We start from the raw sequence: 22566 nt of genomic DNA, 5'->3' as shown, positions 1-22566 counted from the left end.
ATTACAGTCCTTGCATTTAAAAGGGAATCATTTCCCAGAAGTTGATACTAATTTTTGAAATAGTTCCTAATAAGGTCCAGAATCAGAAGGCATATTTTGCAAATCAATGCAAAATTACAACAAGATATTCAACGAAAAACTACTTTACAAAACAAAAGAATTTATATACTACATACGAAGTATACATTATACACTTGACATATGAATATATAAGAAAAATAAATAGATTAAAAGTTAAGACTGAACATTTTTTGGATATACCATGCCACACCCCGGCAGTAGCACGTATTGCCAAGTTAGTAACAAAACCATCGGAGAGCGTATGTGGAGGAAACAATAAATAACTAATTGTTCATCAGTTATAGTAATGGACTCAATTTTGAGGTTCTTCTAGATATGATGATAAAAAATCGTATTTATATGGAACTTATTACATATTAGGAGGAAATCATTAGGAAGATATATGTATTTAAAATGATATATTTTACTATCTCTCTATTGGTATTTAAGAATGAATTTAATGAAATTAACTTTTGAATGTATAACCCCATTAACTATTCATTAGAAATAATTAAAACAGGAGCACATTATACGCGAATTATCAAAATTGCTATTAATTATAACCAAAGAGGATTCTGTTTTTGGAGCATTCCCCCTGTTCTTACATTGTACGTGACTAATGTGTTAGATTAAATCAAAGCATCTCTTATATATCCAATATTTTGTTTAATCCTTACAAACGATTCTGGGTAGTTTAAGAATGAATGGTGTCTATACAATCTTTTTATAAATGTGTGTAAACACAGTAAGTTCCACATGGACACTCATAAAAGTATCGAATATTAATTAAATTGCTGCAAAAATTAATTGTTTCTGAACCGATGGAAAAAGACGTTTCAATACATGTGTACATATGTTGTGTTATACCCAGAAAAATATTATTTAGAGAGGTCTTTCAGGAGTGATTTCAGTTTGATTATTTTGCTTAAAGAGATCAGAACAAAAAAAAAATATAGTATGACATACATAAAGAATTTTCTAATTTTTTTGGATGGATTGCCTTAGTCCCAACGCTTTCTAGAGGTATGATCATATACATATTAATCATAAATTTCAATTAGCTCATAGTTGAACAATTTTTGAATCCATAGGATGTATGTGTGTCTTCCCTTTCAAATATCGAGGAATAACTTATGATAATTGTACAAATGCGGATTATGGGAGTAGGTTTTGGTGTGCAAAGTCTGTTTACTCTAATAGATTCGTAGAAACTTATGAAGTATGTCATGATACTTGTCCGAGTAAGTACAGTATCAATCTTAGTCTTTGAATAATGTAAACTAAAATTCTGCCTCATTTATATTTATTTATCATAGAGACAGACGTTGCTGATTCCAAAGGTAGGTTTAGAGCTGTGGTCCCTCAACATCAAAACAATATTTTTAAAAAAAAGAGACAATCCTAATTCAATAGATTACTTTATCACATATAGCCCAATATTTTAAAAGCAAATTTGAGTATATCATTTGAGTTTTGATGTCAAATGTATGACGTGAGTGAGGGTACAAAATAATTTGAGTAATAGTTTAGAGATTTTATTTAATTTAAGAGACCCATCAATTTCTCATTATTTCATATTGACGATCAATTCAGGCTAATTTAAGTGTCATTTGCGGCGCATCTAAAGGGTTAATAAGAATAATTTTGTGATAGAAATGAATGATAATTCATCGTTGAAGAATATAAAATCGAATCCACACTCAATTTCGAGAAAATGACTTCTACTTTGATTTTTGTGTTGACAGGCCAAAAAGTATCCTCTTCTTCTTTTTTTTTTTGCTTAATAATTCTATGAACAAAATTCAACTTAAATATTTTTCTAAATTAACTCAGACTGCTTAACACTTGGGGGACTTCCTTGTGAGTTTCCATTCAAATATAAAGGGGAAACATATAGCGTATGCACGAACGCGGATGTAACCGGCGATGCTTGGTGTGCCACATCAAGATATCTTTCAATGGATGCAAAAAGTTATGGTATATGTACAAGGACTTGTAATGGTATGCACAATCTATATTAGATCTCTTCAAATTCGACTTTTTATGTCAAACTAAAGCAAACTCACATTATTATTATTACTTTCTAACATCTAAATGATGTGAATAAATGTATCAGTTTGATCTTGAACTTTATCTATGCTTGCCTCAAGATCCATGGTGCTTCATGATTGACGTGCTTCAAAAATATTAGAAAGTTTTTTTGGAGTATCTCCTTTTTATTTCTTCATTGCAGCCTCTGCAAGGTTGATGCTATAGCTTGAAAAGTCTATTAACTGAAATCTAATAAAATTTTCTTGAATTAACTGGAAATATTTGTCAAAACTGGGGCATTAAATTTGTAAAAAAATCTACTTGACTCTTGGAACAGTCCTAGCCAAATATATATTGGTATATTTTGGTTATTTTAACCATTGGAAAATGAGAATAACATCAGTTTAGATATGTTTGATGAAAGTTGTATATTTTGGAAAGGTCTAAGATTGGTCTTTTTGTTTAACTGCATATTATATTTCCTTTCCTTTATAGCTACAGCGCCTCTATCACCAGAGGACGGTAAAATCTATTCCAATTTTAGTCCTTCATTAATTGGTTACACAACTTACTATATATTTTTGTTTGTTATTTCATAGGATGTCAAACTTACACAGGTCATTTGTGTAAGTTTCCATTTATCTACCAAGGGAAAGAATTTGATGAGTGTATAGACAATGATAATGAGGGTAAAAAATGGTGTGCCACTAGCGTCGATTCTTGGAATGGAGTTACTGGATTTGGAGATTGCATTCTGAGCACTTGTCCAGGTAATTCTTTTTTTCTTTTTTAATAATTATCTATGAAAAGAATTATTTCCTTTTCTGATATATCATACTCGTATCTGTTTATATGTGACTAATATCTACATTGATATATATCTAAGGAATAGAGTTGTAAATTCTAAGGGTTTTCTAGTGTAAGTGATTTTTGTAGTCGGCGATTTAAAATGTGAACTTTTAATCATATCATTATTCTTTCATTCTTGAGGAGATCACATCTAAGTATAAAGTAACTACTTGTGCGTATATAAGAAATCCTCTTAAACATTCTCTATGATACTAATTTATTACTACAAGGAATACTTTGCATAGAAGAAACTCGAAGTAGAAAATCCGCATAAAATCAATTTGTTCTTCCCTTTTTTAAATCAATTTCATAGGAATGGTTCTAACTACCCTGGAGCCATTGGAGAGCATTGCTATTGGAAAAATTTCCCGTCATTGAATAACAAAATCAAAATACCTCACCCCCAAAACTTCACAAATAATTTAGGCTCTTTCCAAATAATCTAAAATGAACCCCAGACACATTATAAGCCCGAATAAATAAGCGGGATGATAAATTTATGCTATAATATATATATATATATGAGGGTGAAACTTCCCAAGGCAAAAAATCCTCAAAGGAGTATTCTGGTCACCAGATTCTACAACCAGCTTTGAGATGAAAGAGATTAGCACAAGCTCCATTCCCCAAATCATGGGAGCTAGGCTGTGCTTCTCCAAAATATCTCCAAATTATCAGGATTGCCATGTCCATTTTGAGTTGTTATTATTTTATTTTTTTTTTACGTAGTGCTTAGAATTTGCAACTCTACTCATGAACATATTATTTGATCTAAAATGACGTTTATCTTAGAAAAAACGACCGCCTCTACAACGATGACTACTACGACCACAACAACAACTACGACAACTACAACAACAACTACGCAACCACTACGACCACGACAACCACTACGACCACGACAACAACAACCACTACGACCACTACAACAACAACCACGACAACAACTACGACCACGACAACAACAACCAGTACGACCATAACTACGTCCCCTACAACAACGACGTTGCAGCCGAAAGAACAGAAAATAAAATCAGCTCAAACTACTAATACAAGTAATATTTATTTTCCTACAGAACTTAAAGTATATATAAAATTGGTTTTTGAGGCCTGTTGATTTCCCTTTCCCTTATCACGAAACCTTTCATACGAGAAAAAACGAACAAAACAAGGCCCAAAGTAAGTTAGTAGTTAGTCAATTTTCCCGCAACAATTATTGAATAACTATTGATAATTCTTCAGAGCACCTTAGCAAGAGCTACATAGTTCATTTTCAACCAATCAACGTGTAGAACACTGATTAGAAATACAGTGAAATTTTAATCATTTAAAACTTTTTTATCATTTTATCAAGCAAATACAGTACTCATTCTTTCCTTCAAAATGGGGTATCTTACTTAAACCTATGGGATGTCGTATTAGTAAATATATTAGTCGTATGGTTTGATAAGTCCTTAGGCCTGATTGCCTAATCAGTCTCCCCCCCCCCCTTTCTGTGTTCTTTTTTTTTTGTTCTGATCTTTTTTACCATTCAACGATCCTGAGGGCCAATACCTTGGTCCTCCCCCCTTCTCTCTGGATTAGCCCTTAAAATTATCAACAACGTTACATAAACAGTAGTGTTGGATTTCGGTCTAGAAATCCCAGACCGGTCTCAGACGGTTATATTTTTTGTTGGATCGAATTTTTTCGTTCCTCAAAAAAGCTCGGTCTGGACTGGTCTCATATAAAAGTTAGGTCTAGATCGATCCAAAGGAAAAATTTGGTCTAGTTGAGTACCAAAAAAAAAATCGGTCTAGACCGATTTTACAGATAAATTGTTTATAACATAACATCATATGTATTTTCAAGTATAATGACGTCATCCGAAGTTTTAAAAGATATAGCTCGGATTAATTTTGATCCCGTTGTTATATGTATAAAGTATTTGTTCTACATACTTTTGAGATTTTTTTGAAAATATGAATGACGGTTGATCCTGTAAAAAAAAATGACATCCCATAACATATGAGACCGCACAAAATTGGTCTAGAAAATCTTGTTGCTGGACCGAGTCTCAACACTAGTAAATAGATTTATTTAGATATAGTCGTATATCCTAGCAGAAGAGGTCTGCAATGCTTAGGAATAGAAACAAAGAATGAAGGTTGAAGGAAAGAGAGAGGGAAGTAAAAATAGAAGAGAGAAAAGAAGGAGCGATCTTATGACAGATTTTAGAAAGAGATGGAGAAAATAAAGTTTTTATTATCATTCAAAACTGGCTTTGAAAGACCTCGAAGGGCAAAAAAATATCATATGAACATGCTTGATTATTTCATACGTCTACTACTTGCTGAATATCAAACTGATTTATTCCACAATTTTGGATTCCATGTGACATATGTGATAACACGAGAAAAAAAAGTATATATATAAGATATACACAATGCTCATCCCCCAGGGTTTTTATTCAATTTTGACTACTTCCATTTAATAACACTTCTGACAATAGAAAACTTCAAAAATATCCTTAGTTGTTCGTAAATTCCTTGGGCTAGTATATTTCCTTCAGTTTGAAAGTCTTTATTTATATCAAATATGTATTTTATATTTAATTGTCACCTTACCAATATGTACAACTTCTATTTCTTGTAGTAACATCTACGGCGGCAGCGCCATTACAAAAAGGAAGACGCTGATACACATCAACAGCTATTACATTCAGGAGGATCACCTACATTACTATTATGTTTTAACACTTGTAACACCATTATTCCTTGAAGTCGAATATAATTCATAAAAATTCAATAAACATAATAATCATCCTTTTTTTTTTCTTTATCTTCCTGTACGCTATGGTATACAAATATATGGACTTTTCTTATGAGAACCATTCAAAAATCAGTTTTTTTCCTTGAAATATTGTCATGCCCTTATTGGAAAGGTTCTTTTTTTTTAAACTAAAATTCAGACTTTTAGCTTTGAATTGAGATACTTTTAAAGCTCAACAAAGCAGTGACCAGATGTTTTGCGACATTGTTACTGCCACTGTGATCAGTTATGTATAACTCACTTAAATATATGTTTAACTTAGCAAAAGTGTTGTTAAAATTCCACATACTTTTTTTGAGTTCCTAAGTTTTTCATAATGTATTTAGCAAAAAAAAAAAAATCAAATGATAAAGAAGTTTATAGATGATTTATTCATTTTTGTACTAATTAATTATTAGTACTAGTGACTAAAAGAAAAAAAAGTCGACGTACTGTTAGTTTTATGTAATTTTCCAATTGTTTTACTGACCAGTCGCTTGAGATCAGATTAAGCTGCATTTCCGGCCCAAAACCAAAATGATTTTGACACCCGTGTCTATTGTCAAAAATTATCAAATATACACCGATTTGAACCACCGGCACGACCAGTTTTTGAAGTATACAAAGAAACTGTGTACCTATTTCCCTTTTAGCTGTTTTCATTAATTTTCATCAGTTGACTCTTGTATAACCCAAAGCAGCTGACTCTACGTATTATGAAATAAAAAAAGGTATTACATTTATAGAATTTGAATTTTTACGTAAATTTACATCAATCAAGGGCTTTCGTTTAGAATTCATGTCATTTCATATTCTGTCATTGATACTTAATAGGATAAAATTATCCATGAACACTTGGCATCAAGAAAAAAACAGAAGGCCAGCTAGAATAGGTTTTTTTCAAATGTTTCCTTTTCCTTTCGGCAGTCAAGGTTAAGACTTTGTATTTTTTGTAGCGGGCCCGTTTTTTTGGAATTGATAATTTGAAATATGAACTTTCTATCCCTCAGCTGTTGCCATTATTATTTAACTCTGAGCATGGTTAATAGAAATACACTTGCTCCTCAGTAGTAAACTTCTTTCTCTACATTCAATAATATTCTAAACCTGATGGAACATTCGTGTGTGCTCATAAAAGACGGACAGTATCTTTGACGATTTTTTGCAGAGTTATAATTGTAAGTCCTTGTTGGACTCTGAGTACAATTGAGTAATTATTGCCAATGTTTTTATATATTTCCTTCCTCCGTCCTCACAGCTGTTTGTAACTGATCTAATGAAACATCATCACAGCTTAACTGCTGTACACCTAAACATTTTTCAAATTTCAAACGTGCTCTAAATTATTATGTTGGGTAGAGCAAAGTAAATAGTAGTCCCTGAGGAAAGTCACAATGCTAGTTCATTACTTAGTCTTGTGAATAGTCAAATTCATCAACGTTTTAGCGAGAGGTTATTTGTAATGTTGTTCCTCGGTTACAATGTACATCGATCATTTTCCTAAACTTATGAATGTATTAGCAATAGATATATTTTGATCCATTTCATATGGTGTTTATCTTATAAAATACCTAATATTCCAAATATTTTCTTCATACCTGGTACAATTATTTACTACATATAATTTGTATAAATAGTTTTTACTTATATCACATAACTAAAAACTACTCTCTCTTCGGTTCGTTTGGGAAAAGTAGGAGTAATGAATTTTACAATGACGTCAGAATTAATTGAAAGGATGGCTGGAAAATATCTAAGAATGATTGTTTTCAAATCAAGAACAAGTGTTTTCATTTTAAGTATGAATTTATTTTATCCAACATTTGTGGATGTTGCTAATTATAGAAAGGATACTATTGAATAAACATTGAACACAATGCATTCGAGAAATAAATTAATTTAGTGGCAGTGGGCACCTACGAATTTTTCGTTAGTCCACTAATCCACTAACTTACTTGCCCATTCAGCTATCACTAATTTCCCTTATTTTGGACCTCTGTCGTTGTTTTGGCGTTGAATAATCATTCTACCAACTGAGTTATTTGTCAAAAACTGAATTTCTTGTCAACTAGCCCCTGAATAACAACCAATCTATTTAATTATATATTTTAACGAAAAATAAGAACTTTAAATATACATTAATTATTCATTTAATCAATCATGAATAAAAATCAAGTAGATGAGCTTAATTAATACTTACAAAAAAATATCACAGAAAAGAAGAGCAAAACAATTAGAAATAAAAATTTAGAAGCACATGGAGATGGGTAAGAATAAGTACCTAGAGATTACACTATAAATTCTTAATGGGTAATTTCATTATTGGCATATTACAAATGAATTTATGGAGAGGCAAAGCTATGAATCCCGAGATGGCGATTCCCAGAGAGTCTGCCAAGCTACTGAAACTTAAAGCAAATTCTTGGCGAGACAGTTCTGGTATATTTTTTCGGATGTTGGTAAAAGTATTCACATAGGCACAGCCCCCCAATAATCCTTCCCAAAAAACTAAGCCAAAGACTAACCAGTAAGAGGGCATAAACCTAAATATGGCCTGAGGTAGGAATATAAAAAAGTTAATGATCTGAAGGATAGAAATAATCCAGATTCTTTGTACTGAGAAACACATCAACGATGATCGAGAAATGAAAACTCCTACTTGATAAATAACTTGATACCAACGATATTGCTCATGGTGATTAAAAACCTTAAATTCCGGGAAATACAACAATTCAAAGAGTCCTTGGTTCACTAGATACTCAAAAAAGTACACGATGCCCAAGGGTAGCATATACTTTAATAGTTCTGGAACATAGGATAACCGCGCTCTAAAATTTAATTCGCGAGCCTGATTATTACTAGGTATATGAAATCGGAGTACATCTTCTTCCTCTTCCACGTCTGAAGAATCGGGGTCTGAGCGCACGTCAAACAAGCCAAGAGATTCATATCCTCTATTAAGATAAATGATAAGATATGTAAGTATAAATTCATATAACTAGAGCAATTCGTTAAAAATCTTACAAAGTAGATGCGGTTTGGTTTTGATGAGCTTTAGGATAAACAACAAACCAAAATGTGAAAGCCATGATAAGGGGGACAACAAGCATGCATAAAAGAGTGGTTCTTGATGAAATCCCTGAAAAAAATATGTAAAAAGGTGAAAAATCAAATATTTATTATCAAAAATTACCAAGTCCTGTCATAAAAGCATATGTTGTTGCTCCGGCAATACCAGCTGCACCTGTCCCAGAACTCCAAAATGACACAACACTTTCCGGAAATCGTGACATGAGTCCCAAAAAGGAGAGCTCACCAAGTCCACTAGCGAGAGAAGTGCATACTATACCAGCAAATGTTGATTCAGCACTATGCGAGATCCCAACAAGAATAAAACTAAAGATACTAAGAATAACAGAGGACGCGATTCGGAAATGAAATCCCACGGACACAAATGGAATTAATATTTTAATAATTATTGTAGGGATTACATCAGCCAGTAAGACAGCTCCAGTGGAAATGGGATTGCAATCCCTAGGATTTGGATTCGTAGCGTTGGTTTGAGATTCTGAAAATAACACGGGAGAAAATGAGACAACTAAAAATTATAATCCTGGTATCTAAACTCTTACCAACGATTCGTATAAAATTTTCCCCGTTGATGTGAGATGGATTCAAAATATCCATGGCGGAAGACAGCATTACCACATAGCCAAAGTTATTACATAAACCAAGAATCCAGTATCCAACTTTTACTCTCATCTTGAAAAAGATAAATAAAATATATAATTAGATGTCTGTAAGAGGGAGAAGAGATCAATCATATGCACATAGTGCGTTTCTTGTGTGGGTTACTGCATTTCAATGGATTCATATGAAATTTAAAATGACAAAAATTGGATTTGGTCAAACAATTCAAACATATACGTATATTAAGTGAAGAAAATAGATAAAGGACATTTTAGGCTTGAGCATTGATAATAGTTTTTCCAGACTCGACGTCCGACCCTTTCACAGTAATAACTTCCTCTTCCTCATCTTCTTCCATTTTGACGACTTCAGTATCCACAGGTATCATTTCATAAACTCCTTCAGTAGGTTCCGTAATTGTAACAGGGACACCCTCACTCAGAGAAGGAGGCTCTTTGACAGATGACCATTTCTTTACGTCCAAAGAGTCATGAGTATCCTTCAAATGCTTAAAAAGCGTTGCCTCTTCCCTTATTGCATTTGCTAAACAAGGATTTTCTTTCATTTTACGAGCCTTTTCATCGAGTTTCAGCTCATTTTTTAGTTTATTAACTATATTCTTGGCATATTCAGCGGCTTTAGATGCTAATTGAAGAACAAGTCTTTTATCAACAAGCTTTTGACCGGCTAAATGCAGTGCACAAATCTCTCGATATGGATTCATTCCTAATACAACTTTGCCGTCCATCACAACTTCCTCATCGCGACTAGGATCCGAAAGAGCGACTCTTCCATAAAGTGCAAAAGTAGATAAAACTGGATGATGGTGAACCGCAAGAGAAACCGGATCCCGTTCGTAGAAAGGATGTATACGGATTTTATCACCTTTGGAGTAGTATTAGCTATTGTTATGATGGATTTAAATTTAATTTGCATTTTAGATCGAAAATTAAATATTGAAATCAAGAATGAGTCATTAATGGAATTTTAAAGACTTCAACCGCAATAAGGGTTTATTCAATATGGTGTAATTGTAACAAGTGCAATATGATTATTTTGAGACTCATTTCTGATGTTAAGTTATCAAAATATTGATAATCTACTTTTCAAACGTAGATTTTGACTGAAAGTATAAGGAGATTAATTTGAGCAAAAAATATCATTTTTGACAACGAAGTAACTTGCTACACAGTTTTTCATATCTACGATATTAAAAACAGTTTATATCAAGTATATCCCACGTTTTTTTATCAAGTACAAATATGGTTCGTGAACATTGAATACATATCTATGCAAAAATCCCAATGTATTTTTTTACTTGATATATACATACAGTCCAAAATTACATAGACATACTTTAGTACATAATAAGATTAGTATTCAAATTTTTGGGATGATTTAAGATACCCAACAATTTTATCTATAGTTTGATCTAAGATACTTGTAAGGGCCCCAGTATGATCCCTTTCAATTAAGTCGAACAATTTCTTGTGATGAACAATTTTGGCTACTCTAAGTGGAATTTAATCGTAGAAATGAACGATAATTTTTCGAAAAATACAAAAACTTTGGGATGAGAGCCAAATTGTCGTAACTCAAGTATTTACTTGACATAATTAACCCTGTAAATTATAACCTTTTATTCCAAATAATAGTGTTTCCATTTACAATCAAATAGATCTGATAAATTTATTTCATCGGTCTGAATTTCTCAGTTGTTAAATATTATACTTCTATGAAGACATATAGGCAATATCATGAATATTTGTAATTTTTGAATTATGACAATTTGGCCCTCAACTCTCGAAATGTAATTTTCGAGGATACTCATTCTAGCTTGCTTTCGTGTTGATGAGTCACAGATATTTACAAAAACGTTCACCAAAGGAGATCATATTTCCTTAAGCCAATTAAATTGACAAACTAATGCACGCTAATTTTTCGAATAACTTAAAACGTAACGTAATGAAATGCATCATAACAATAGAATCCGTGTTTTTTAAACCTTTAAGAGTGACATCAGGTCTCTTGAAATGACAAAGAGCAGCTAATCCTGCAACAGAAGCACAGTCTGCAGCATTTCCTGCATCATTCAAAATAGTCATTTCTAAACTAATGATCCACACTTTCTCTTCGGAGCTTATACATAGAGACTCCATGTCCAAGCATTTAGACTGCTTCAAAACCCGCTCAATAACTCGATTTAACTCCACAAGGGCCTCTGTTGTCATGGAGCGCTTGGCTAGAGGCTCCATACGAACTATAGAAAAATGAATAACATTAAAATTGTTGCAAATTTGATTAAGGAATATTTATTCTATAAAATTACTTTTAAGGACACCCTCATTAGGACGAGAACTTTGAGGCTCACCAACTGAGCAGGAGGTTGAGGCCAAGACTCTTGTTTCTCCAAGTTTGACCTCTGTTGTGCCCCATTCACGCCCGAAGTGGATAGTTAGATCACGTCGTTCATCCAATTTACGACCATCAAGTCGCTTTCCCTCACTCAGAGCAGAAAGTATAAAGGAGTGTTCCGCATTCGACTTCAACATATCTGTAGTATTTAAAAAATACTATTTTAATTTGTATATTTACTGTATTGTCTCTGTTTAATATATCAACGTGATCGGGTTTTTTCCTTTTGAGTATATAGGATTCTTCAACTGATACTATGACGTCATTTTACATCATTCAAAACAAATGAAACTGACATAAACATCTAGCCAAATATAACTAACTACAGTTGAGTATGTTATAATTTATAGAATTATTTAGAATTTTAACATTAATAATTAATAGTAAATAACCAGGTTGACTGTTGACTGCAGTACACGAATTCTATTCATTTTCCTAATAGAGATAAATACAGAGTGCTTATGTATTTTTTATCACTATGTTTTACTTTATACATTTGCTTGTTATTGTTTCACCTTTTTGGTATTTAGCTAGGTATCATTAAATAACTCTAGGAAAAGAGTGGACACTCAAGGCTTTAGTAGTTATCAATCCTGATTACCTTAAAATTAGTAGTTCCTTGTATTTAGATTGAATTGTTTATCTTTCCCTAGAGTCCTGTAGTGAGGGCTGAAGGACCATTAAATGGTAAAAAAGATCGGACCAAGAAATAAAATAAAAACTGAAAGAGGAGTGGAGCAGACCGATTAAGAAATCAGACCGATCCAACACTAATTTTTAGTGATGTAAAAAAATCACTTGGAACTTTATCTTAAAACGAAATATTCACCTGTACAGGTCTAAGGTTTTTGGGAATACATATATTATTTGATTGATAGTTGTACCATGAAGGGAAACATCATTTTATGGACCGACTGAAATTCTTCCGGATCCATTGCAGAGCTATAATTTTCTTGATTATGTACAGGAATGGTTCCATTTTGATTAACATTCTTAATCTTGGATATTTGACATAAGACATTTCCATGTTTATTCAAAGAAGTGTTTTGAATTCCTTAGATGCCAATCCCATGGATTTTTCCTTCTAAGTTTTCGTAAAGGTTGGTATTAAAAACCATGTCATCTATCAAATTAAGTCAAATTTTGGTGGATCATCGGGCAAAGTAGAACTATTTTACTGCCCTATGAACCCTTCCCTATTGTCTGCATCGTTTTTCGTGGTGTATTATTTCATAGTTCTACTTTGACTAATGCTCTACCAAAAATTGACCTAAAGACTCGACGACTAACGATACAGGCAATTGGAAAGGGCCCATAGGACAATGAACCATAGTTCTACTTTTCCCGATGCTCCACCAAAAAATCGATATATTATTTGTAAAAATATGGATGCAAAAGTCTATTGGATCTTCTGCATCTACATATATCCCTCAAATTGGCTCTCCTTTGCTTTCCATATTTTTATTCTTTTGATCTCAGATTCAACAACCTCATTTCCTTCCTTTGCCTGAACTACTTCTTCACTTTCACTAGCTGACCCTACTTCTTGATTTGCACATATTTGTACAAGTATCAATTCTTCAATAAATTCTATAAAAACAAATTATATATAAGCAGGATCTATGACTCAAATGGGAAAAAGAAAAGAAAATGACGTCGATAGACTTCCATGACCAAAGGTGAAACTCAAGTGTGGAATGGGCATGTTAAAAAAAGAAACCAAAAATCAACATGGTAACCCTAACAATTTGAAATATGTTGAGGAGAGAAAGAATAATGCTCATGACGTTTCATTAGCTCAGCTACAATCAGTGGTGACGAGGTAGATGGAAATAAAAAAGAATGACTCCAATGTAGATCCTCAATTCCACTCGAAGTCCAACAAGGACTTACAAGTATTATTCTGCAACAAATCCTTAGGGTTACGCTCCGTCTTTTATGAGCACATAAGAACGTTGAAACGGGGTTTGAATATGATTGAATCTATTTAAGAAAGGATATTCACTACTCAGGAATTAAAAAATTATGACAACTACTAAGGAAAATAAAATTCCTTCTTGATACTTCCAATAACAAATTAACGGGCCAGCTAAAAAACACACCGGACTTACATAAATTCATTATCCGTCCATGATTATGATTAAATAATCCCGTCAGATACGCATTTTTACTTAGTGATGTAAATCATGTCAATGTGTGTATTATTTAGCTGGCCCGCTTTTTTGATTTGCTAATCTCAAAAATGAATTTTCTATTCCTCACCTGTTGTCATTTTTATTTAACTCCAAAGTAGTTAAATTATTTTTCTACTACATTCAATTATACTTAAAACATGATTGAAGATTTGTGCGTGTTCATAAAAGACCTTGAGAATTTGTTGCGGAGTTAAGATTATAAGTCCTTCTTGGACTCCAATTACAATTGAAGATCGACATCGGAATAATTCTCGCCAATGTCCTTGGTTATTTCCGTCTACCCCTCATTCCTTGTCACGACTGATTGTTGCTGATCCAATGAAATGTCATGACAGCTAAGGTGCTCTTCTTCTAAGCATTCTTCAAATTGTTAGGACTCCCATGTTGATTTTCGATTTATTTTTTTAACATAACCAGAATAATTTAGAAATGCTCAATAATAATTAATAAGTTTTTAAAACCTTGTTATTTAAATGACGAATTTGCCTATAGCAAATTTTCCAACGGCGAACTTTCCTAGATGCCACCACTTTTATAACATCACAAACAATTTAAAGGACTACATTCAACAGCTGACTCAGCTCTGTTTCCAGTCCCACCTTCTCTTAAGTAGTCCTTGTAAGTAATAATAACGTTCATGAAATGGGATGTAATTAATATCGACTGTCATTAACTACTTGCACACTTGATGATAACGACACATGGAATGCTACTCCTTTTTCACTCAGATGTCATATATGTATGCAATATGTGTGTTTCTAATGGTCCATTGTTTAACATCCAGGGGGCATTCACACACGCTGATAAATGATTATATTAAAAAGGGATGTAATGAAAATTTATATCGTATATTACTATTAGTTACATCTGCGTTACACTTCAAAATATAGTAGCTATACCCTATGTGTGTATCAATGCCATACCTTCTAAAAGCAATTACCCCCCACACACACACACTACACATCCCTAGCTATCAATATGAGGGCAACGTACTCATCTTTAATATGCTGATTGTGTTACACTACACGTACATAGCAATAATGACTGACATTGTTGATAACAAATAAAATAAAAATAAATAATTTTATTGCAACGAGCATAAATAATCATTTTTAACAAAATATCACAATAATTAAAACAAACTACTACAATTTAGTAAATGAGTGATCGACGATAATGAATACATGGTTCTTGTTGGGTTGGATTTATTATTATTATAAATATTATTTACTAAATAAGAATTGAAGAATGTATAAAAAATTGTATGAACTAATATATGATCTCCTTGAAGATAATGATAGCAATGAGAGTAGAAGTAAGTGAAAAAATAAAGGATTTCTAAACTAGGTAGGAATATATGAATATATTTGTAGTAGGAATATGTTCGAATTCCCCCCTTAATCAAATGTAGTCCAATTTGGCTTTCTATAAGACGTTCTAGGAGGAGCTACGGGAGGGCCACCAATGCTGGGCTGCTGACGGTGATTTAACCATGAATTAGACATAGATGACATTGGTGGTGCTACTGTGTTTGCTGTTCCAGATGCTGTTGCTGCCGCTAAAGGGTCCAAATCTGTGAGGAGGTTGATTCCACCGTTACCCTTAGGTGGTTGAAAAACAGACTGTGTACGATTGACTCGTAGTTTATTAAAATCAATTCCATACTCCTGGAGAAGATCATCCGAAGAAGAGGAAGTGGTTGACTTTTGCATGACTAAAGGAGGATTTTTAGGTGGAGGGTGAAGACTACCACTCAGTGGCTGCTCAATACCATTAATTTTGGATGATGGCAGCTCTTTATTGTTACTATTTTGTTTCACTACAAACGGATTTGTATGCGAAGAAGGTGGAGCAGTGGATTGGAGAACTGGATTCTTATTAGAAAAGGATTTCTTATCGGATTGAAAAAGTGGATCAAATATGACGTCCGAGGGAGACTCTGGGCTGGCTTCTGTTGAGGCCAAATTAATCAAATCTCCAAGAGAGGGATTGCTCTAAAAGATAAGGGGGAAAATATAAACATCATTAATTATTTATTTATGAGTCAATTGCAAACAGAATCAACAAAATATTTATTAACGTTTATGATTATTCTTAAGGATGATGAAGTTTCATAATCAAAGGAAGGAGAATCTTAGTTTTCCTTTAAAATATATTATATACCTACCATCATCTCATAAAAGATGGAGAGTAAATTATGCTTTTAGTATTTTTAAATAAAAAACCAAAGATTGTCAACATGAATGCAAAACAGCTATCAGAACACCAAAAAGAGAAATAGATAGTGTGTTAGAAGGAATTAAAGCATCTCTATATGACGTATGTCAGGGGCGTCCGTAGGATTATACTTCTTTTTTTTGGACCCTCCACCCATTTTTAGCTTGGTTTTTAGAATTTGTCAGAAAAAAAAAATCCAAAATCCATAGCTAACACAATTTTTTTTAAACTTCACATAATAATCTAAAGTTATTCACAAAAGAAATTCAAAAATTAAATTTCAAATAAAATCAAATTTAACCCTATTTTCGTGTACAAAAATTTCATCCTGACCAATTTTTTTATAGTAAAAAGCAAAAATTCCTTATTGGAGGGGGGGAAGGCTAGAGCCCCTTCAGCCAGCTCCTTTGGACGCCCCTGTATGTATGGATATATATTGAAGTAATAAGGAAAAATCACTAAAGAAAGATAAGAGTATAAAACTGTAAAGATACCTTTTATGTTAGGGTTTTTTTAATGTACAGGTATATATGTATTTAGTAGTGTTGAGACTCGGTCGTTTAGTATTTTTTTTATTTTTTTTTGGTTCGGTCTTAAATATTTTTTTTATCTGTCCGATCATTTTTTACCCTTCAACGGTCCTAAGGACTGATTAGTCGGTCCTTCAGTCCTTGTTACATTTCATTTTCATCACTCCTAACTAGAATTGAAGAATATAAAAACGAAGAAAATAATGAATGATTGCTAGAACCGATTATAATAAGTTCTAGCCACAGAACTCTTACTTCAAACTTCAGGTATCTTTATAATAATTGTCTCTTTGAAACTTTACAAATTGAAATGACATACCTAGTTACCATAAAAGACCGATAAGGACCGGTCTGATAGGATCGCAGTCTTTTTAGTTTTTTGAGCCTGATCTAACATAATTAGAGACCGAATTTTTTTCCCCCCCAGATAAATTGAATTTTTTTTTCTTCAAAAAATTTAATATTTGAACTTTTTTGCAAAAGAAAATTTTTTACAAAAACCATGCCCCCAAAAAAAAAAAAACAAAAACAAAAAAACAATATATATATACAATCCTGTGGACGCCCCTGATAGCAAAATGGTATTTATTAACTATTATTCAAATATCAAAGAATCGTAATCGGCATCAGATTTTTTTTTTAATCGTCCAATCACTACATATAACATTCAGAATCTATCCATTGGCAATATGAAGTTATAACCATAAAACCAAAATATACAACAATTTCAAATTTAGATATGCTTCTAATCAGACAATGTTTTCCTTATATTAAACAAAGATCTTTCATAATTATAAGTATCTGGTTAACCTTGAAAATTCAAAAGGTACACGATATGTTCTAGAAAAAAATATTGTAAACAGATAACTAGTGACGGTACGATTAATCGGATTCGGGTGCTTTTTCAGCAATCGGAATTATGTTTAATTTGCAATTCCAATTCTTATTTAATCAAAATATTATTGCTGAGGCCTATGATCATTCTGAGTTCATCAAGACCGGAATAAGTGGACTTCAGTGTTCTCAAAGAGTTAGAACCAACCAAAGATGAATGTAATCAAAGGAATATACTTTTAAGTTGATCATCAACCTCAAGAGATGCTCGAATTCGGAGTTCCGCACTCCAGGAGTGACGACAGGATAAATATTCCTCCGAACTATTTCTGTTTAAACTTCAGGATGACGTCAATATACCGTGTTCACAATTTGAAAACACTGTGAAGCAATTTATATGTAAAATCGGTATAAACCTAGTTTTAAATAAGACCGATAGCGAACTAGACCGAATTGTTTATTTGTACCGATCTAGAGAGTGAACTTTTATAAAGAACTGTTCAGTCTAACAAAATTCATAACAGTATCGGATTTCCAGACCGAAACTCAACACTAAATTATTTAGTAGTAATAAAGAGCATTAAACGATTACGTACAAGCTATTAAAAAAAAAAAAAAAAAAACACACATTACAAAAAATTAGAATATGAAATAAAAAAAAGGGATAGACGTCTCTAAGGAGTGGTTACTAATAAGTAATAAGAGTAAGTAATAGGAATGAATAAGTTATGGCTTTGGAAAGGAGAAAAAAAGAAGTAGACAAAATATATGCATATATCTATCTTAAGTCAAGACATGATACCTTTTCATAATGATCAACTATTGGTAGAGAAGAAACGTTGCGTCTCACGCGTGGAGGCGCGATCGGCATTAGAACATTTCCGTTATTGTAAAAGGGATTATTTGTACGGGACGTGGAAACAACCCTACTTAGAGTATTATGATTGTTGGTGGTCATCTGTGTCGTCGTAGACAACGAGGAAGAAGATCTCGAACATGGAGTATTATTCTGTTTTCGAAAAACTAAATTGTTTTCAAAACGAGCCACTTCAAATTCCGCATTGCTATTCGTACTGTCAGCAAGAACTTTCGCCGGAGGGGCACGTCTTAATAGCGGTTTTAACTAAAATAGAACAGTATAATTTTTCCCACCATTTCCTCATAATGTGAGATCATACAAGAAAGGGACACATCCCCAGCCAATATAAATTTAATCAACACTTTTAATCATTTTTTTTTTATTTAATATAAGCCTTACCTGACGATTGACCGGAGGCGGAACATCTTCTTTCTTTTTAAAAATAACATCTTGGAGGTCAGTCATCAAATCCAGATCCAAGGGTGGAGGCCCTTCCATTTCTGGACTCTTTTCATTTTCAAAGGTACTGATCGAAGGAGGATCAAACCTCTCATACTTGAGAATGCGTCTAAAAAAGGATAAAGGAAATTAGAGGATCATCACTATTTGAAACCAAAATTAGTTATATGCATGTATGTGTACCCAGATAACAGATTCAGATCGGTGTTGTTCCTTGTTAAGGATGGGAGTCCAGCGGTGGAAGAGGAAGAATTTCCACTACCTACGCTGGTAATACTTAAAGACCTATTGTTGCGTTTTAACGTAGGAGATGATGGAGCGGAACTACATGAATTGGTTCGATGAAGTTCTTTTCTTCGAACTTGATGACGAGATCCCTGTGTTGGACCTTCACGAATTCGGGATCGTATTTCTTTATACGCAGTTTTTGAGCCATCTCGAACTGACTGTACAGCTTGTTTCATGGCAGGATTTGCCTACAATATTACAAACAAGAAAATAAAAAGTAGGTCTCTTAACTAAAAGGTGTCCATTCCCTCACTTTATTCTTAACGGCTTTTACTAATGCACCTCCTTCCTTTTTCATGGAAGAGCTTAAAACAGAGTATTGAGCCTTTAATTTTCGGTTGGAGCCTCCAGGTTTCTCAGTGAAGCAAACAGCTTCTTTTTCAAATTCATCCGAAATCCCCTTGCCTGAATTGAGAAGATTGAGTCTTTCCTCAATAAACTGCTGGAATATTTGTAATTGAAGCATTTGTTCCAAAAAAGGTTGTAGTGTGGGGGATCGAGAGTGTATAAAACTGTCTTCGTCGAAAGTGATGTTTTCATTGGGTCGACATTTTAGTGCATCTCTATAGCCTTAAAATAAGTAGAATAATAGTGTAGCAATCAAAGTACATCAACATCATTTAAACAATTATATATCAAATTACTGCAATGCAATGTGTAATTTCAGATCGATCATTAAGGATCAAACTAATCAATAAGGGTGGATTTAATGGAATGGAGATGTGAAAACTGTTAAAATTTTCGTTAACATACATTTTCTTAACAAAGGATATGTTCGGGTAACATGCAAGATTTTTGTACTTTTATTGATTACTTATCCCTATTTTGAGAATTCAAAAGTATTAGAGAGGAAGAAATACATTCAGTTTAATAGTGATCTGATCTCCAGGGATGTGAATATTGTCAAAATCCTCGTTAATATTCACTTTTAAAAAAAGTTTAAGCTGGTAACCTACAAAATATGTGTGCTCTAATGAATTATTTCCCCATATTTAGAAAATTCAAACGTATTAGCAAGCAAGGAACACGATATTTTTTTTAGTGATCTCTGTCAGCAGATATGTCGTTTTTCAAAGTAACCAATGTATACTTTTCTTTTCGATATACACTCACGAGGATTGAAACAATTTTCACATCCCTACTGATCTCTATAAGCAGAGATGTAGTTTATCAAAGTTGCCCATGATTACTTTTCTTTTTGATATACACTAACAAGAACTTTACATGATCTATCTATGGATTCATAGAACCACAAACAACTTACCTCCAATCAAATGAACCAGAGCATGCAAAAAGGCTCTAGCAACAGAGTCCCCTGAAAATAATGGAGAATGTACAATATATAAAAAGTTCATCAAATATTTTCACAGGTTATAATTATTACCTAGGAGATCCTTGTGACTTTTAAGACTTTTCTTCAAGTTATTGGATACATCAACGGGAAGGCTTTCAAGATCTGCGAAAGGAGTTCGTATTTGGTTTTCATCAGCATTTAATATCACAGCATCACCGATTTCATTCATTCGAGCTCTCTATATTTATAAATCGTGAACATACAAATAACTAAGTACATAACTGAAATACACCTTACTTCAAAAATAGGCGTAGGAACCCCAATAAGAAAAGGCATGGGTGCTGATAAGTAGTCCATGAGTTGCTTAGACAGTATAGGTATATAAATATGTTGCCATTGCATGGGATATATTATGGAATTGGCTGCCTGAACACAAGCACTTAATCTGGAGAGTTTCCTTGAGACGATAATCACTCGTCGTTCATACAACATTGATGCAAAAACTACCAACATGGAGTGAATGCCTACGGCATTGTAGTACTCGGTTAAATTTCTCTGAAAATAAGTAGTATAGCAATTAAAATAGTCCATAAAACAATGAAGTTAAATACATTTTCAGGTATGCTGGGTAGATCCAAATGATCTGGGATTTTACAAGTAAAATCCTTCTGACCAGGGGCAACTCCCCATGATACTAAAAACGTTGTTTCCGGTTTAGGAATAGGAGCTTCATGAACTGCAGCAAGGAATTCGAACAAATCATTTGCCTCAGCCCTATGCATCAATTCAGCAGCATAATTCAGGACTTTATAAAAAGTATCATGCCATGGAAGACTCGAAAGTATGACAAGTGAAGTTTCCGCATCTGGAGATTGACGGCAAAAACCAAAGGTCCATTTCGCATCATCCTTTGTCAAAACAAAGCTAAAATTTTGAACCGTGTGTCTAAAAGTAAAAAGAGACTTGTTTTTTATAGGTGAAAGCGTGAGGGTCAAAATAATAGGGACATGATTTGATTTTACATTTCTAATTCGCATGGATACACAAATTGAGGCACAGATTTCAGTGAATCTCTACTGACAGTGTGTGGAAAAGTTTGAAGGATCCAGGGATCTGCTCCTTCCTCATTAGGCCCAACGACTTCCACAAAGACATCAAAGATGTGCTTCGCATCCGACCTGAAATACCATAAGAAAATCAAGAATGAGTCATTATTATTTTGGGGGAAAAACAAAGCCTTTATTTTTGTTGACAAAAAAATTAAATAATTTATAAAAAATCAAAATATGGATTTTGTGCAAGAGTAGAGTAAATGATTTACCTAAACCTCCCACTCATCCTAACGACTAAACTCTTTAGAAATCTACTTGTGGATCCATGGCGATGAATGCCTCTCACTGTAAATGAGGAAGAAGGAAAAACACTACCCGTTTCTTTTCCTTTTCTATTAAAGATTTCTATATAAAATAATCATATGAAGGAATGAATCTCACAACTGCTACGCTAAGAGAGTAGTAGTCATAGCTGTATGACAAGACAATAGGAGGCCGAAACCGGCCATTTTAAGTACTTGCAATATTCAAGGAATCATAGAGGAAAAACAAAGAAAATACGATCGGAGGAGTATATTAATTATTATATGGCAACACGGAGAGATAAATCTTAAGCATGTTTTGTTTCGTGTAATATACATGGTAAATTATGGATCAAACATGCATATTGACAGCTTTAATAATATATTAATTTTGAACAAAAATATAGGATGATCTAAATGGGCAATATCACTTATAGTTTTAGAGTCATATTTCGTGGGAATAATTTCATTATAATTAATCACACTGTTGATACAATATTACGAAATCTTTAAATATTATAGATTTATAGCAATTTATTTCGTGTGTCGCAAGTGGTAACATTATCTGCACTCATGATCCATTCCCTTTTAATAATAATTGACAGAATACTTGCGCGCGTGCGCGCACCTAGAGACGAGTATAAGAAGCTGATTTTTCTCTTTCTAACTCTGTAGATTTATGTTAGTTAAAAAATTATATG

The 22566-nt window shown here is 33.1% G+C and overlaps 4 protein-coding genes and 1 long non-coding RNA gene across 12 annotated transcripts; 2 read left to right on the top strand and 3 right to left on the bottom strand.

Annotated features, from left to right (window-relative positions):
* The first annotated feature begins 947 nt into the window (after positions 1 to 947).
* Positions 948 to 2061, top strand: LOC139906638 (uncharacterized). Its single transcript, XR_011782284.1, has 4 exons — positions 948 to 1083; positions 1152 to 1301; positions 1377 to 1400; positions 1894 to 2061. It is a non-coding gene; the product is annotated as an uncharacterized lncRNA (long non-coding RNA).
* A 345-nt stretch (positions 2062 to 2406) lies between these two features.
* Positions 2407 to 5744, top strand: LOC121126340 (uncharacterized). Its single transcript, XM_071891831.1, has 5 exons — positions 2407 to 2613; positions 2691 to 2861; positions 3733 to 3787; positions 3895 to 3995; positions 5575 to 5744. The coding sequence occupies exons 1-5, from the start codon at positions 2502 to 2504 to the stop codon at positions 5616 to 5618; spliced, it is 483 nt and encodes a 160-aa protein (XP_071747932.1). The 5' UTR covers positions 2407 to 2501; the 3' UTR covers positions 5619 to 5744.
* Positions 5745 to 7820: 2076 nt separating this feature from the next.
* Positions 7821 to 9493, bottom strand: Cln3 (CLN3 lysosomal/endosomal transmembrane protein, battenin). Its single transcript, XM_040721511.2, has 4 exons — positions 9363 to 9493; positions 8924 to 9298; positions 8755 to 8869; positions 7821 to 8684 (listed from the first exon to the last, which is right to left on the bottom strand). Exons 1-4 carry the CDS (start codon positions 9490 to 9492, stop codon positions 8024 to 8026), a joined length of 1281 nt encoding a protein of 426 aa, XP_040577445.1. The 5' UTR covers position 9493; the 3' UTR covers positions 7821 to 8023.
* On the bottom strand, positions 9492 to 15053 carry Rrp45 (exosome complex component Rrp45). Of its 5 annotated transcripts, XM_040721514.2 has the most exons (7): positions 14886 to 15053; positions 14708 to 14830; positions 14492 to 14645; positions 12665 to 13425; positions 11750 to 11974; positions 11426 to 11680; positions 9492 to 10305 (listed from the first exon to the last, which is right to left on the bottom strand). In XM_040721514.2, exons 5-7 carry the CDS (start codon positions 11970 to 11972, stop codon positions 9692 to 9694), a joined length of 1092 nt encoding a protein of 363 aa, XP_040577448.1. In that variant the 5' UTR covers positions 11973 to 11974; positions 12665 to 13425; positions 14492 to 14645; positions 14708 to 14830; positions 14886 to 15053; the 3' UTR covers positions 9492 to 9691. The 5 variants fall into 5 exon arrangements, with proteins under 5 accessions (XP_040577448.1, XP_071747930.1, XP_071747931.1 ...); XM_071891829.1 differs by having other exon boundaries at positions 12720 to 13425; positions 14492 to 14830; positions 14886 to 14928; XM_071891830.1 differs by lacking the exon at positions 14886 to 15053 and having other exon boundaries at positions 12720 to 13425; positions 14708 to 14834.
* A 46-nt stretch (positions 15054 to 15099) lies between these two features.
* Positions 15100 to 22440, bottom strand: LOC121126200 (DENN domain-containing protein 1A). Of its 4 annotated transcripts, none has more exons than XM_040721509.2 (11): positions 21833 to 22438; positions 21534 to 21689; positions 21123 to 21473; positions 20809 to 21066; positions 20602 to 20749; positions 20482 to 20532; positions 19471 to 19787; positions 19113 to 19405; positions 18870 to 19038; positions 18414 to 18734; positions 15100 to 16024 (listed from the first exon to the last, which is right to left on the bottom strand). In XM_040721509.2, exons 2-11 carry the CDS (start codon positions 21546 to 21548, stop codon positions 15428 to 15430), a joined length of 2520 nt encoding a protein of 839 aa, XP_040577443.1. In that variant the 5' UTR covers positions 21549 to 21689; positions 21833 to 22438; the 3' UTR covers positions 15100 to 15427. The 4 variants fall into 4 exon arrangements, with proteins under 4 accessions (XP_040577443.1, XP_040577442.1, XP_040577444.1 ...); XM_040721508.2 differs by having other exon boundaries at positions 21123 to 21456; positions 21833 to 22033; XM_040721510.2 differs by lacking the exon at positions 18414 to 18734 and having other exon boundaries at positions 21123 to 21456; positions 21833 to 22440.
* Between the last annotated feature and the right edge of the window lie 126 nt (positions 22441 to 22566).

This window comes from Lepeophtheirus salmonis, chromosome 11 (genome assembly GCF_016086655.4).
Source record: "Lepeophtheirus salmonis chromosome 11, UVic_Lsal_1.4, whole genome shotgun sequence".
NCBI lineage: Eukaryota > Metazoa > Arthropoda > Copepoda > Siphonostomatoida > Caligidae > Lepeophtheirus > Lepeophtheirus salmonis.
This window is presented reverse-complemented; position numbering and strand designations above follow the sequence as displayed.

Bases quoted from the DNA above. Each gene is read 5' to 3' on its own strand.
- LOC121126200 (XM_040721508.2), bottom strand. The intron at 21,067-21,122 runs GTATTTAACTTC...ACTTATTTTCAG, and splicing joins TACCCAGCATACCTGAAAAT to AGAAATTTAACCGAGTACTA. The intron at 20,750-20,808 runs GTAAGGTGTATT...TTATAAATATAG, and splicing joins TTCCTACGCCTATTTTTGAA to AGAGCTCGAATGAATGAAAT.
- Cln3 (XM_040721511.2), bottom strand. From the start codon at position 9,492: ATGAGAGTAAAAGTTGGATACTGGATTCTTGGTTTATGTAATAACTTT. The intron at 9,299-9,362 runs GTAAGAGTTTAG...TGTTATTTTCAG, and splicing joins AAATTTTATACGAATCGTTG to AATCTCAAACCAACGCTACG. The intron at 8,685-8,754 runs GTAAGATTTTTA...TTATCTTAATAG, and splicing joins AACCAAACCGCATCTACTTT to AGGATATGAATCTCTTGGCT.
- Rrp45 (XM_040721514.2), bottom strand. From the start codon at position 11,972: ATGTTGAAGTCGAATGCGGAACACTCCTTTATACTTTCTGCTCTGAGT. The intron at 11,681-11,749 runs GTAATTTTATAG...ATTTTTCTATAG, and splicing joins TAATGAGGGTGTCCTTAAAA to TTCGTATGGAGCCTCTAGCC. The intron at 10,306-11,425 runs GTTTAAAAAACA...ACTACTCCAAAG, and splicing joins ACCTGATGTCACTCTTAAAG to GTGATAAAATCCGTATACAT.
- LOC121126340 (XM_071891831.1), top strand. From the start codon at position 2,502: ATGTTTGATGAAAGTTGTATATTTTGGAAAGGTCTAAGATTGGTCTTT. The intron at 2,614-2,690 runs GTAAAATCTATT...GTTATTTCATAG, and splicing joins GCCTCTATCACCAGAGGACG to GATGTCAAACTTACACAGGT. The intron at 2,862-3,732 runs GTAATTCTTTTT...CGTTTATCTTAG, and splicing joins CATTCTGAGCACTTGTCCAG to AAAAAACGACCGCCTCTACA.